The sequence below is a fragment of the Melanotaenia boesemani genome, chromosome 20 (genome assembly GCF_017639745.1).
Source record: "Melanotaenia boesemani isolate fMelBoe1 chromosome 20, fMelBoe1.pri, whole genome shotgun sequence".
NCBI classification, from domain to species: Eukaryota; Metazoa; Chordata; class Actinopteri; order Atheriniformes; family Melanotaeniidae; genus Melanotaenia; species Melanotaenia boesemani.
This window is the reverse complement of record NC_055701.1, coordinates 10,314,771-10,330,549: the sequence shown is the minus strand read 5'-3', so window position 1 is coordinate 10,330,549 and position 15,779 is coordinate 10,314,771. Positions and strand designations below refer to the sequence as shown.

At 40.8% G+C, this 15,779-nt stretch overlaps 1 protein-coding gene across 5 annotated transcripts in view; it reads right to left on the bottom strand.

The window, feature by feature from the left end:
• LOC121631535 (AT-rich interactive domain-containing protein 1B-like) overlaps positions 1 to 15,779 on the bottom strand; it is a 190,359-nt gene that overhangs the window by 43,277 nt on the left and 131,303 nt on the right. For all 5 annotated transcript variants that reach the window (XM_041972534.1, XM_041972530.1, XM_041972531.1 and 2 more), the window contains exon 5: positions 6,929 to 7,226. In XM_041972534.1, the coding sequence (XP_041828468.1) occupies positions 6,929 to 7,226 (298 nt within the window). The remainder of the gene's footprint in view (positions 1 to 6,928; positions 7,227 to 15,779) is intronic.

The following is a 15,779-nucleotide window of genomic DNA, read 5'->3' as shown; positions in this document are numbered from 1 at the left end:
ACATCATGCCACAGGATGCCAATTTAATTGATAATTAGTCCTGTGTCAAATGACTGGAGTAGATATGAGTTAAAATCGGCTCCAGCTCGGGTTTGCATCAGTTGGAACGCAACAAATCCAGATGGCCATACAAATTAACACATAAAACCTAAGCACAGCGACTACTGACTCTTACATGGTGGCTCTGAAACTGACAACAGCTCGCATACCAAACGAGACTGAATGCTAGCAATGGATCTTTTGGATTTGCTTCTCACAGTTACTATAGGATCTGGGAAGTTGGACTCTGCTACTGTAATAAGGGACTGTTTCTATGCTGGGGTGTGACTAGTATGCAAAAAAAGTGTCAAAGCAATATCTATGCGAATGCCAGGATGCAGGTTCTCCCAGCAGAGCATTGCATTATAAGATGACCAGTGCAACTCACTATGCTTTTCCCTGTTGATCAGTGTAAAAACACTGAATTTTCCTGCAGCATACAAAGATAAAAGAGCAACAATGAATGACTAAGACCTATACAGTTACAATATAAAAGCCCATTTCAGAAATTTTAGGCAATTGTGATTCCTTAGCTTGATTCCCAGAGAACTTCCACTACTTTTACACCCAGCAGTCTGCATGAAAGCTTTGTTTTTCAGTAAAACACGAATCAGTGTTGCAAATTCCTGCTTGTCACACAAAGAAAGAGCACTTTAAGGTTTTCAGCATTGCAAGAAGAAATGACAATTTATACACAGCACAGTTACTAGAATCACTGCAGTGACCCTGAAAACTTCAGAAGTTTTATGAATCAGTCAGCACTTAATCAAACAGAGAAAAGTACTATGTCACATACCAAATAATGCATGACTGTTGGCCATGTCTGTGAACAAATTGAAATGGCACATTGAGTGACATATCTGGCCAGTCTTTTGACTTGTTTATCATAAATTAAGAAGAGCTGAACATTTGTCTTCTCTTTCACAAGCCATTTATTTATTTTATTTTTGCATGTGATTCCATTGTTAGACACAATTGTTCATTCAGTTTGGGAAGAGGTAAACCTTGGGGGGCTGTATGGACAGTAAGAAGAAATTTCTGCTGAAAAAGGAAAGCTCAGAGCTGTGGATCTGACGGAATACATTTTCTTTACTGCAAATTGTATGAGTGCAGAAATTTGTTGAGGGATTTTCCCCTGCACAGTCTTATCATCTCCCTGCTATCTGTAACAGCGCTCCAAGATGATGACAGCTGAGTTTCCGCGCTGTGTTTGTGCAAAGTTTGATGTAATATGTATCAGATTCAGCCTGGTAATGGATATGTCTGACTCTTTTTTGACAGAAAGTGACGCCGTACTGGCAGGCTGCTCCTGGAGATAACTTGTCAAACCGGCACATGTACACACTCGAAACCAAACAGCAAAGGCTGTTATCTTCGAACAAAAACACTCAGGAGGTACCAGGTTTTAGAGCTCTAAATGTGTGTACATTTGTGAGTAATCATGCAGATACTGATGTTAACTTATGGAGCGTTGTGTGACCATATTTTCTGCACTTCAACTGCATGACCTCTCTTCTTTCTCCCACAGCTCGCACACACTGATGGAAGCTTTCACACTGGTGCTCCGATTATTTCAGAACACCATCCATCCAAAATGAGAGACAAACGTCTCCCTGCGTCGTCCCTCATGTCTCGTGGAAGGAGGAAAATATTCTGAGGATGCTCTGAATTGCTTGAGAGACACTGGGAGGAACAAGGTGTATATGTGTGTGTGTGCACATATGAGGTGAAGGAAGAGGAGGGGGGCGTTGGCGGTTGAGCAATGTGATTTCTGCTCGACTGTCACAAATCTAGCGCAACAGGAAAATCAATTTGGCCCTGTGTGTGCCTTTTTGGCTCCGGGAGAGAATCCAAATAGCAAGGCGAGGCCCGGATAATGTTACAGTGTATTGGATTTGCTTCATGGAGAGACAGACAGAGGGAGGGAGAGTGCGAGAGAGGAGGATGAGGAGGAGAAGTGAGGAGATGAGGGAATCACAGGTTTGCAGTGGTGCTCAGACAAGATAGATTTGTGCAAGTGTACGGGTGTAAGATAGGCTGGCAATCTGTCAGCACACCCCTCTTTAACACTCTCCCTGTCTGACTCTTTCTTACATTCTCTCTCTTTCACACACACACACACACACTGTCACTCAAACACGTGAGCATACCTGCAGAGATGATTTATATGGACAAAATATATGTGAAGTGTCAAACCATGAAATCAAATATTTACAGGTTTATGTGTTCTTTCTTGCTGCTCTGTATGCTTCCCCTGCCTTGCTGGTGTGTGTATGTTTATGTTTGTGTGTGTGTATTTGTTTGACAGCCAGGTGAAAAGATGACATAATGAAATTGCTCTCCTCTGACCGCTGTCAAGGGGACCGTGTGTGCTCATCCATGTGACATGTCGCATCACTTCACTGTGTGAGCCTGACTGGTGGCAGACAAACACACAGCACGTAAACATATGCAAATGTGTTGCGAGCACACACTCACAGAAAACTTGGTATGGCATTCCTTTGCATACATTCAACATTTAAGACCTCTTTTTGTAATTTCCCTCTGGGATTAATAAAGTGGTTTTCATTCATGTTCATTTACCTGTACAACATTACTGTAAGATGACTTACACCACTGAGCTAAAGCCTGATACTCAATTCTTTAGATATTGTCAGGTAAGTTGAGCTTTTTGACTCCATTGGTGCAATTTCCTAAAACATTTTAGGGGTGTGCTGCACACGTGTCAAGGTTTAAGCTAATAGCTCTTTGGGAATCACCTTCTTGATGCAAAAATGCAATTTTATGTCTCTCTAACAGTGCTTTCCTTGGAATTGTTCATAAAACTATTAAAGTTGGGACAAATTATGTGTCTACATTTAAAATGAATTCTTTACTACGCTGTGTGCTATGTGTCGACACAACACTTGCTCATCCTTTGAGTAAGATGCATTTGGATGCTTCAAAGGTTTAAAGGACAATGTTTAGTGGTTTTACGAACGAAAAGCATACATTCGCCCTGAAAATGATCAGATATAAGAAATGAGCTGAAAATGACTGACAAGCAGACCTTCAGAAAGACTGGAGAACTGTCACTCAAGACCACTTGAAAAGGCTATTATGAAGTTTTTAGGTGGGGCTGTATGAAGTACTTTTGAACAGTCAGTGTCTTATATCCAGCAGAAAGGGTCTGCAAGCTCTCTGTTTGGAGAATCAGACATTTTCCTACCAGGAAAGCTAACGCTAAAATTATTTTAGAATGGGGCTGTGACAAAATTAGACATTTTCACAATTTAAAAATAATTAAATTAAATGTCTGTGATGTTTGCACCACATCTCTTCTGTAGACAGCTGCTTATACTTGTTAAAATGCAGAACATCATGTAGCAACATGGTGTTAAAAAGCAACGCCATGTAGCTATCTGGACCGTGTTACTATTTAAAGCAGAAGTGATGCTGTCTAAATGTGCAATTTAGCTTTCACTCAAACTGAGATGAAACTTAATAGGTTTGACTTGTTTTAGTATTTCTTTGGTCCCCTTCTGAGGATGTTTTAGCTTTAGCTTGCCTATCTGGAAACCTTGCTATTCCTGGTAAGATAATGATTACTTATAAGTACTGGAAACAACACTTAAAAACAGAAGAAAAATGCCTTTGAAAGATTACAATTAGGCAATTTGTAAAAACTGAGAATTGTTAAAAGACCAGTAGTATAACTTTGCATCATTAAACTGGTAGTCTTTGTCCAAAGCCATTAAACACCTAAATCAGTAAAACTAATATAACTTTAAAGCCATAGCAGGTACAAGTCTGATTTTATGTGAATATTTGTCTATCTATAGAACATGTTGTGACATTTGCTGCAGTCATTTTTGAGTCAGATAGTTAAAAAAATTTTTTTGACAGCAGCCGAGGAGCAGAATCCATTTAGGAAAAGTCTGCTATTCTAATTTCTCCACTGACAGCAGCCTTAATGGAGCAGAATGCAGCAGAGCACCAGATATGTTGTGTTTTGACTTATTCTTGACTTGAACTCAAATTACTGCAGATGGGTTCCTCACACTAATTAAATAGGTTATTAATGTTTGTTGGATTTTGTTCACAGGACACTTGTTAGAATAATAAATTTCTATGGCTGCAACAGTTGCAATGAAACACACAGCTTCCAAATTCTTTTCATTCCTCACTGACTTATACTGAAGTAAAGCGACAACATTAACTAAAGTGTCCTAACTTCTGATGAAGTGTTACAAAGCAGAGCGTTAGTAATCAGATGTATGCTAACCACATTAGTTCTCCTGTGTCTCTCTAAAGTTGACTGCTTCTTGATCTAATTCAAACTGATTGTAGTACAGCCGCTAAAACATGCCAGATGTTACTCACTGCTCCATGCTTTATCACCATTTATTTGGCATGGGGAATATTTTTAAATATTTTCTTATTAATCACGTCCCAGCGATTGGTTTCGCTTCCCATCTTTGCTGCCTCATTCCAGATTCTCGTCATGATTCTTGGCACGAGCGCCTGAAAAACCACTGTCCCAGATTTTCATTAGCGTCAATCACTCCCGTGAGCGGCTGAGAGGAGAAGAGAGAGAGAGGAGGAGGAGTAGGAGCTGGGATCTAACAGGAGACACTTTGCCCCGCCTCGTCAGAGTGACTGGCAGGTCTGAGACATGCTGATGGGCCGGTCAGCCACTCACTCAGGGAGAGAGGTAGAAAGATGACTTGGAGGCCACACACACACTTTCACAAGAATGTTTCGGGCAAATCAAATCCTCATTTGTTTATAATGCTCAGGGTTTATCTAAATGGTTATGTGCTCTCCTGTGGCCTCGGGAGACAGACAGACACATTGTGGATAGTCTGATAGCCCTGCTGGTGTCTTGTCTACCCTGCTGTATCTTAGATAAGGTGACAAATCTGGCTAGGCTTCCTCCACCACCAGTCAGTTTCACTTATTAACACTCTGGAGAGGACATGGAAACAGGTAGTGCTGGTACAATCCACAGGTAGTTAGAAGACAAGCAAAACTCCACTGAAATTAAAGGCAGATGTTTCTACAATGCAGTTATCAAGACATAAAAAAGAAAAAGAAAAAAGCTGTGTGGAAAATGAATGAGACATGTTTCACTAAGTGTTCCGCGCTTTGCTTTAATATTCTTCAGCTGTCAGATTAACGACTTCTAATGGGCCAGAGATATCAAAGTCTAGATGTACAGGATGGATAACACTTGCTCTTCTGCTGCAGTACTCTTTCAGCTTCACCCTCTGTGCATACTGGAGGAATAGAGATTAATCTGGATGGATAATCCAGTGAGATCGAGCTGAAGATGAAGGAAAGAAGAAGCACGGCAGGTTTTTGATCCGGTCAATTTTATTTGCTTCCCTAACATGTCTTCCTTTAGAACTAATGGTCAAAAATAGACATTTAAGGGGCTTATTTCACATCTCTAGATCTCTCCTCAATTCACTGAAAGTTAGCATTTCGACATAATAAACAGTAGCATTTTTTTCCTATCTGTATTTGTGAGGCTTTTAAAGAGGGGTACCTTCACCAAAAAAAGAGACAAAATGTCATGTTTCTTTTTTTTTTTGCTCTTGACAGCATTTTCTAATTTGTTAAATGATAGTAAAATAGAAAAACTAAATTTATATAAGAAATTATAACTATAACTTTGAACCTGACTTTATTCATTGTTCAGGTTTTTGTTCTGTAAACAAGCATATTTTTGGTTTTATGCTATTAAATTTGTGTATTTAAATATAAGATCTAAGAACAGTACTTGTCTAAGTGTAATTATTAAACCGGGGACGTTTAATCGTAATACTTACTAGTTAGTTATTACTTATACTTAGTTTTGTAAATGCTTGGGTATCATTCCAGGTACAGTAAAAGTGTTATATAAATACAGACCATTTACTATTTACCATTTAGTTTTTATCCGTAACATCACCTGTTAGCTGTGGGTTACTCATTATAAGGATTGCTATTGTACCACACAATTCCATTTTTCTTTTCCATTTTATGTTAAATCAAGACAGTGATTAAGGTAAAGCTTTGTTTTTGCAAGTCACCCCTGTAAAGTCAACTCACTAAATTCAAATCCTGTCTTGTTTTTATTAGTAGAAATATGCGTATCTAATGATAGTCTCCATGGAGGTCAGTGTTCTACATGACCTTTTTAAAATCCTCTTTAAATGCACATATTTAAAAACAAATAAAAATACAGACATAAATGTAAAGGTCAAGCTGAAATGTGGGTGTGATAACTGTGATAAGCTTTCTGGGGCAACAAGTGCACTAATGGTACTGGCATTATGATGCTCTGAGGATCATTTGTAAATAGCAGTAAAAGAGAGAACAGGTTGGTTCTTGTTAAGAAATTTGCTGCTTGCTGGTTTGGAACATGAATAATGCGTCCCAGTTGGATTGCGATGACACTGCTGGACGTGACGGAACCTTTCTGACTGGAGTGTGGAACCAGCCATGTTAATGATGAGGTTCCCAAACAGATGACAACCAAACTAATTACCTTTTGATCCAAAAAGCAGCACAGCTAACATTTGGTTAAAAGGCTGATTCTGGCCTACATCTCAAAAGTCCCAACAGCTGCTTTTTAATTTGCTTCCCAACAGCAACCTCTTGTTTGGTGGCGCCAAGCAATTTGCATTAAATCCTTAAATGAATTTAGCAAATTTCTAAGGGAATCCAATATGGCAGCACAAGATGTAAAATGCAGCATATTGTCTGGTTTCAGTGGCACATTCTGTCAGTGATTGTTGTGCTTATTTGTGGTAATTAGACTAATACAATTATCATGCTCTAAGTTGCACCTTTTAATCAAGTTAAAATCAGATTATCAAGATGCATGTGCAGACATTTTTAGAAGCTTTAATGGCAACCATACCTGGCGCAGTGGTGTTGGCAGCGGGTCCGCTGGCAGGAGAGATGGGTCCTGAGCCAGATCTGGATTGCTGGGACTGAGTGGACCCTGCAGGGGAGCCCACAGGGGAGGGAGAAGGCCCGCTCCTCTGGCTGGGGAGGTGAGGTGAGGCATGAGGGGAAAAGGGAGACTGTCCCTGGTTACTAGCGCCTCCCTGCTCCCCCTGGCTACTGCTGCTGCTGGAGGATCCGCCAGCACTGACGGCTGAACCCAGACCGGCCTCTGTCCCAGTGGGGAGGTCATCAATCGAGCCAGACAGATCCTGGAACAGAAGAAGAGACTTAGAGTGAGTATTTATGAAGCTCATCCAAGCGTTTGACGAGAGCTGACATGCAGCAGGTGGCAAATTTAATGTGAGCTCAAGCAAGCACATAATTCTCCCGGTGTACATTTTGTCATTATGGAGCACCACAACTGCAAATATTATTGGAAAAAATTAAACATTACAAATGTTCAAAGGAGAGATGACTTTTCTGTGACCCACTAGATCTTCGAAGAAATATCTCAATAGTCTTATTGACAGTGGTAAATGTGGAAGTAGAGCACAGACATCCCACAGAAAAAAACACTACATTAGCTGCTGTGGTAAAAATGAATTGTAATGGGCTTTCATTCAGACCAAGGGTGAGTTCATATTACAGTTTCTATTCCCTGTGGTAAGCAGAGGACTGTGTACTTGTGTGTGTGTGTGTGTGTGTGTGTGTGCACTTAGTAGGTGCTCCCTATTGTAAAATGATTCGAGGGAATCCCCAGTAATATTGCTGACAGACTACTGACTACATAAAAGTGTGGAGCTCAGGAGGAAGTAAAACAACAGCAATGGAAGTTAAGACTTAACCAGATGTGAGGTGATGAGATAAAAAGTGATGGCTGCTGACCAACCACACATCACACACATTCACAGAGCACTGGCTGAGCCTCAGCTGCACATGACTGTAGAGGGAAGTCACCTGTAAATGACCCCGGTTTCTGGCTGGTGTCTGCTTGGGAAAGAAAGGGAAGAGTTGCGGGTGTCTGCCAGCTGATCCTACCTGCTATACTAGGCTTGTTAACTGTCCAGTCTTCTCCCACCTGAGCCCAAAGCCACCATTAGTCACCACAGATATTTGTCTATCTTTGTCAGACATAAAGAGAAGGAAAACAGAGGAAAGGAAATAAACCCTTGCTCTACATCTAAAAAAGTACTTTTAACATTTTTTTATGCTTCTTATAATGTGTTTGCTGTGGTGCTGGAATAATAAGGCACAATGTTACTCAATTTACTTAAAGGTGGCTCCAACCCATATGAATAAATTTGTTTTTCATGCTTCAATGGACTGCAGATTTAAATATAATACAAAAATTCCCACTCTTGTGAATTCAATCTAAACACACAAGCATTGCCAGAACAAATATTGGCCAAAACTCTGACAGCTTTGACATGCTGTCAGTTCCATGTTACAGCAAGATTACTTTCCCCATCACACTAGCATAATGCAATATCACATAAAAAGGAGCCAGGCGTCCTCCATCTCTTTCCATCCATCGTGCCTGGCTTAGATGGTGGAACAGACAACCAAGTCAGTGTGGCAGTCTGTCCACGCCTGCTTGTTTTGGTTAATGCGATCTCAACTGTGACACATAAAGCCTTTGTTTTCCATCATGCTGCTGTGAGTGCCCACCCGCTCTGCCAGCCTGCCAGCCTGTCGCCTGGCATTATCTACCTTCGCTCCACTGAGCACATGGAGCACTTTCTTTCCTCTCTCTGTTTCTCTTTCTCTTCCTCATCCATGGTGCCACTCGCTGCCTTGTCCAATCAAGACAACCAGTGTTCTGAGCTCAGTGATGTCACGCGCTGCCTCCACCAATAGGACTGAATGTTATTTTTCGACCGACTGACTGCCTCGGGTGCATGCCATTTGACATGGAGGGGTTACTATGAGAGTCAGTGTAACCATGGCTTTTCCAAAACACTGGGAGCTATCGGGGTGTACAGCTAGTTTGTTAACCTGCAGGCTAATTGTGTGAATGGATGGGAATAATTGCATTTCATCTAATTGGGTGCTGTTGCCAGCTTTTCCAGTGGCAGTTTAGGGGTGGGAAAATGTGTACCAGTAATTCGTTTAGAGGCTGTTAGGCTCGTTTGGATTATACAGACACTTGAGCACAGCTGTGTGGCCCAAGACCAAAAAAGTAGCGTCACTGTGTAACATAAAAAGGTGGACAAGCTTAATGCTTGCAGGTTGTCAGTTTTTAAGTACCCCACAAACTCTACAGTAATTTCCATTATCAACACACACATCCTTTATCCATTACACTTAATCCCTGACAGTGACCACACAGAATTGTACCTGCTATGTGGTCATGTGTAAAGAATCAAAGCCAGCTAACCGGCCAGGCAGGCATGCAGATCTCAGGATTCAAACGCCCAACAATCTAGGGCCTCCATCCAAAGTGGCCCAAATCCAATTTGTTTGGCTCTGGGCTGCAAATTGCTCTGTGCATTGAGTCTCCAAATAGCTGTCAACCACTCCCGCTAGGCGTCCTGTATCGCTTAATTCGTTCCTGGAGCATGTAATTGTCATAATAAGAAAAATATTGAGGTGATAATAACCAGTTACTTTGAGATGCCCCCGTCCGCCTCAAGTCACATATATACACACATAATGGGCCGGCTACACATTTCACACAACATTGGAGAGGCAGTCGCTCGTGACCCTTCACCTCGCTGGTGTTGGCGCCTGCCTGCACCCTCGTTTGGAGCTCCCCTGTTTGTGTGTGTATATGACAGGAACATAGGCTGCTGGGCTGTCACAGCAAGACATGCTTGAGCACTGATGCAGCCGAGGGGACAGATGAGGCTATACACACACACACACACACACACACACACACACACACACACACACACACACACACACACACACACACACACACACACACACACACACACACACATTCAAAGTCCCCATCCCACTCCTCTCTCATACTACTGACCCACACACACACATACGCGTCCCAGCAGGGTATAAGGCATCAGTGTGAAGCAGGAAGCTGTCACATCCAGCAGAATGTGGGTCTTTTCCCCTGACCATGGTGCTGATGTTGTCTCCTCTTGCCACACACTGGGAATTAATCAAAGTTGCGATGTTAGAAGGCATCGAGAGTGTGTGTGGAGAAGTGGTTCTCTGTCTAGACAGGGAGGAGCCAATGACTGCAGCTTCCTATGGGCACATACAGGAGGAAAGAGTGACTATGAAAACTTGGTATCTGTCTTTCTTTCATTCCCTTCTCCTTTTTCATGCACTCTTTCATTAAGCATGTATTTTCTGTGTCTGTCTGTCTGTCTGCCTCAGTCAGAGGCACAATGCTCTGCACCAGATAGTTATCCAACTAACTAGAGCCTGAAAGAAAAATGCAACTGCAGCATCTGAGCTCTGTGATGGGTTGCACTCTAAAACAACATCCCTAACAGCTGCAAACAACCAAACATACATTTTTCTTTAGGCTCTTTTTTTTAGTTTTTTTTAATCACTGTTCAAAACAACTTATGTACTTAAAAGGGTCAGTAAATCCACCTTGTAAATCTTGTGATTCATTACAAAACAGTGTGGCACTTTACTAGGGTGTAACTTTGATTTGTTCTATCACCTTATATGTAGGGTGTGCTGTATGTTTTTGAATGGCATAAAGGGTCAACAAAGAAGCAATTATATCCAATCTCAAAAGATACAAAGCCTTGAGACATTCGTGCCGGTAATTGCTCCTGTCCTCCAATACAATGAAGGTGAACTGAATCTTCTTAGAGTTTCAAAATGACATTTAGAAATTCCTCTGAAACAACACTCCTATTACTAGAGATAATTACAGATCAGCTGTCAACTGTGTTAATGGGGACGCTTTCTGCTTATTGGAATGATGCTGTTACTTTGTTTAAATGACACTTTTTAGTGCTATAAAGGCACGATTCATTTCAATTTTACTGAAGTTCATGTTCTTCTACAGCAACTTCATTTGAACACTGATGTTGCAGCTCAGTTTTTCATTTTTTTTTTATTGTTGACTAAACCAGGCTATAAGCGAAGTTTGCTGTCACTTAGCTTGTCTGGTTGTTCTCCATAATCTTTTCCTCAGTGCCTGATATAAGCAGTTCTTTGTTTTGGTCCAACAAAGAGTTGGTGCCAGTTCAACATTGTTTTTTCTATGCTGGAGTCAGTGCTTTGGTGTCAGATCAGATAGAACCGGTCATAAGTTAGGCTCTAGACTTGCACCAGCACTAAACTACTTTGATAGAAATCAATCAGTGAACTCAATAATATAAAGATTGAATTATTTGTATATATTTTCTTATCTTGCACTGTTTCTTTTTTATTTATTGTTGTACACAACACTTTAATGTATGTTTCAGAAAATAAAATAAAAAAACATTATGTACTTACTTTTTTAACATCTAGAACTGTGTGCAGAAAAAAAATTATGTCAGTTTTCAAAGCAGATTGAATCTAATACATTGTTCAATCTATAGTTTGATCTATAGTTAGGAGATCTAACTAAAGATCTTCTCAGTCAAAGATGGAATGCAGAGTTCCCCAAAGCTTCATTTTGGGTTCCCTATTGTTCAGCATCCACATGCTCCCACTAGTTTGTTTTACAGAAACAAACAAAATATCTTGTTATGCTGATGACACTCAGTTCTATATTACTGCCTCGTCAGGGGATTCTGGTCTCATACACAGCTTAAGTGCACACATGGTCCCTTCATGGTCAATACTTTTGACTTTTACTGAATTTTCATCAGCTAGACAAAGATGAATCAGAAATAATTGTCTTTGGAACCAAAGATGAGTGTCTAAAGATGAGAAATCACCTGAAGAATATATGTAGAATGAGGGGACTGATGGCTCAGCATAATTTAGAAAAAAAAAATATTCATGCAATTGCTTTCAGTAGGCTTGACTACTGTAATGGAATTTTACAAAAAAAAAAAAAAAAAAAAAAAAAGGAATATATCACTCTGGTTTACAGATCTCCACATTGGCCTTCTGTGGGCGTAATAACTGATTAAATTGTGTTTTTTTTGTTTGTTTGTTTGTTTGTTTTTGCTGGTGTTCAAAGCTCTGAATGGTTCTGGTTTGAAATATACACTACCGTTCAAAAGTTTGGGGTCACTTTGACATGGGATTCAATAGGGAAGTGACCCCAAACCTTTGAACGGTAGTGTACATCTGATCTGCAGTTGTCACATGAGCCACTGAACTTCTAACATCATGTGGGTCAAGTATGCAATAGTGTATGAGATAGTGTTGTTGTAAACTGCCACTATACAAATGAAGCTGAATTTAACTGAATTCATCTGAATTACTTTTAACATCTGAAAAGAACTACCAGAAAACGTGCAGTCTGCTCCAAACCTTAGTTCCGTCAAACCGAGTCTTAACACTTAATTTGACACATGTTTAATTAAGATAAGGACTTTTTCTTTTTTAATCCATTTTCTCAAAAATGTATGTTGATGATGATGATGGTGATCATTATGATGTATTAAATGCGCTGTATGAATAAATTTGCCTTTCCTTGAAAATAATTTTCAGCACACATGAACAGGTGAGTTAGTTATGTGATGAACAACAACAACACAATAGAATAATTAAATTCAAGACTTTACCTTTTTGGTGAAATTTCTCTGCATGTCTACATGTAACCAATTGGAGAAGAATCCATAAAAAACATCACACAATGCAAACACCAAACTCAGCCTCAGTGTGGTGTGCATATTATTTACAGAAATAACACCTCGGTGAGCTTAGAGGACAGCTTTATTCTCTGTTTCTCTTCTCTGGGTAAATATAATGATGCAAACTGTAATTAACTCCAATAGCTCTCGTTTGTAGGCCTGAGGGACTGGTCTTCTCATGGCAGCGTTGCACTCATTTATCGGCTCCGGCCGCTGTACTCTCTATCTTTATGATGCACTGGGGACTAAGAGGAAATGCTATTACACAAAGATGTTTTTCTCTAAATTCTTCCCCCTAAACCATCGATTGAGGCAAAATCCAAATGAAATGCCATGCAAATGAATCCAAATGGACTGCTGAAATGTGTGTATGTGTGTGTGTTTTAAAGAGAGTTTTAATGCAATGCCCCATGCAGAGCACCAACTGTAATACCCTTCAGTAAGTGCTATTAAGCACTAAAAAAGGAGGAAAAATGAGAAGTCGTGGGAGACTTTGTGGAGGAGGATTTCACATGACGCCTTCATCATAATTTCTTTTTTTGATGTCAATCAGTTGGAATGTGTATTCAAGCTGTAGTGATGATAGTAATTAGTGATGATGATGAGAACTAATAGTAATGATGACTATTTAAACCATAACATATTGATCAAAATGTGCCTGTTAACACACAGAGCAGGACTTCATTTGACTGCTTTAATATTTTGTTGAGAGTCAGTAGGACTGTGCAAACACATCTTGATGGGGAATGTGTTTGCTGGATAATTTGTGAGCAAGCGTGCAAACAGGATGTGTAGAGATAAGAGTCTTTGGCACCTCCAGAATCTCTAAAATGTTCTTAGAGGCAAATAGGCACAAGACAGACACCAAACACAGGCAGGGGTGCTCTTTGCAAACCAAGAGAAGAGGTTTTCCAAGTGTCAGTCTTGCCAAAAGCCCAAGAACCCAACAGGCAATCAAGTGTGTTAGCATGCCAGCCCTTGACCCTTTTCTTTGTCCAGTGAGCCTCAAAGATGAATGTTTCTGTCTAAAGTGTTTCATGTTTCCAGCTGTCATTCATTTGAGCTGAAAAGCACACTGAGAAACAAAACATATGAGAGGCTCCATTACACAAATCTGTAGATCATAATGTGAACCAGGAGAATGCTGTCCTTCTTACTGCAGATACTAGAAGCATCCTTCAAATTCAGGATCACAGAAAAACATAAAGGCAAAACATTGAGGCCAAGCCTTGCATGCAGCCCACTGTCTTTTTAAAGCCTAATTTAGATAACTGCCATAAATATACATATAGAAACAAAGTGTAGAAAGTGTCTGTGGGAAATAACACTACATTACAGAATGCTGATTTAAACAGACAAGGGTTTGTGATGATAAACAGTCTGTGCTTTTTGGAAGACAACATTGTTAAAAAAACAGTCCCTTTACTCTCCCTCTGTTTTTGTTTTATTTATTTTTTTACTTTTTTGGAACAAAAGCCATCTAAGAACCAACTGTTCAGAGCTTCCCAAAGTTGTGCAGAGGGAGCTGCAGCAGCACAGAAAAACAAATGTGCTTTTCTTTGTTCTGCTCCTGCACATTTCACAAAGCCAAGACAATCTCTTGTTAATACCGCACTATCTCGATAAGAGGAACAGAAAGCTCTCTGGGTTTTTCACCAGCAACACTGAGATAAAAACCTCAGAGTGGTACCATAGTCAGGTGTAAGGGGTCAAACTGTTGTGTGGATACCTAACTCACAATTCTAGAAGTCAATAAATCAGGTGATAATGCTAACAGCAACTCTGCTGCATTAGTAAATATTAATTGCCATAAGACAGGGGGCTCCCTAAGCGATAACTGCCTTGGCTCTTAAGCCTCCCATAATGTGGAGATATGGGGAGGACCACTTTGAAAGGGACATTTGAGACCTTATTACCCCTAAGCTGTTAAAGACGCTCCAAATCTGGCACTGCTTGTCTCCAAACCAGAGGGATTAGTGTTGAGTTTCACTTCGATTCCCTCGATAATATGCCAAACATGTGGCAGCTAGGAGTGCTTAGCCAGTGGGCCCTTTTCACTTAATGTCCCCCCCTTACTGTTTCTTGTGATAATGACGACGGTTAAGTGATTTGAACAGCCAACATCATCCTTTAAGTGGCTAAATAAACATGGAGATCAGCGCTTCTTTGAACACTCAGGTGTTAAAGTCAAAGATGCCATAAACCACCTGCTCATAACTTTTGCCCGTAAGTTTGTATTTTAGCTAAAATGGTGTATTTGAGCGATTTTCGTTTAAGATGCCACATTCATCGAGGTAGGGCAGAAAAGGCCGAGTTTGCTCTTTGTCTGATCTGTTGAAACTTTTCAACATTCATTAGTCCGCAAAGCTTCTTCGCACTTTAGTTTTTAATGCACAACCCGACCACTTACCAGCTACCTTCACGCCAACACACACACTCACTTTATTTGTTCCGCACGTATTGGTTCCACTAATGTTTTTATTTATGGCATTCCAGCATGACATCCTGCCATCCGCCCACCCTCTCCTCACCTCTCCACTCACCCAAGAGAGAGCTGAAAAACAACGCATGACATAGAGAGTGCAAGAGTGTGTATATGTGTGAGTGTTTCAGAGGGAGAGAGGTGGAAAGAGAGGAGCAAAATAAAGAAATAAATAAAGGGCCCAAATTCCTCATTTCTAATTCAACTGCTCGTTCAGCTTAACCTCTCTCTCCTCAGCAATTAAAGCGCACGCCACATCCTTCACGCTGCGTACAGCCGAGGCTAAATAATGCAGGGGGCATCCAGCACCCGCATCCTTTATCATCCCAAATGACAGCCATTTGCATATCTCCCCAGTCAATTAGAGCGCGGCGGAATAATCAGCCCATAATTGGGGGAGAGCGTCGGTAATCACCCGCCCTGGCACACCGACAGGGCCATTGGAGGAGTGAGAGAAGGGGGGAGGGGTTGTGTGGGGTTGGATGCATGTGTGTGTGTGTGTGTCACAGGAAGACAGTCCACCCAAGTGCAGACTCTTCACTTCAAACTAACACGTCCAAACAAGCACTCTAACTTCTCCCTGGTTCCCTCTAATGCTCTCTGTCCTCGCCTCCTCACTA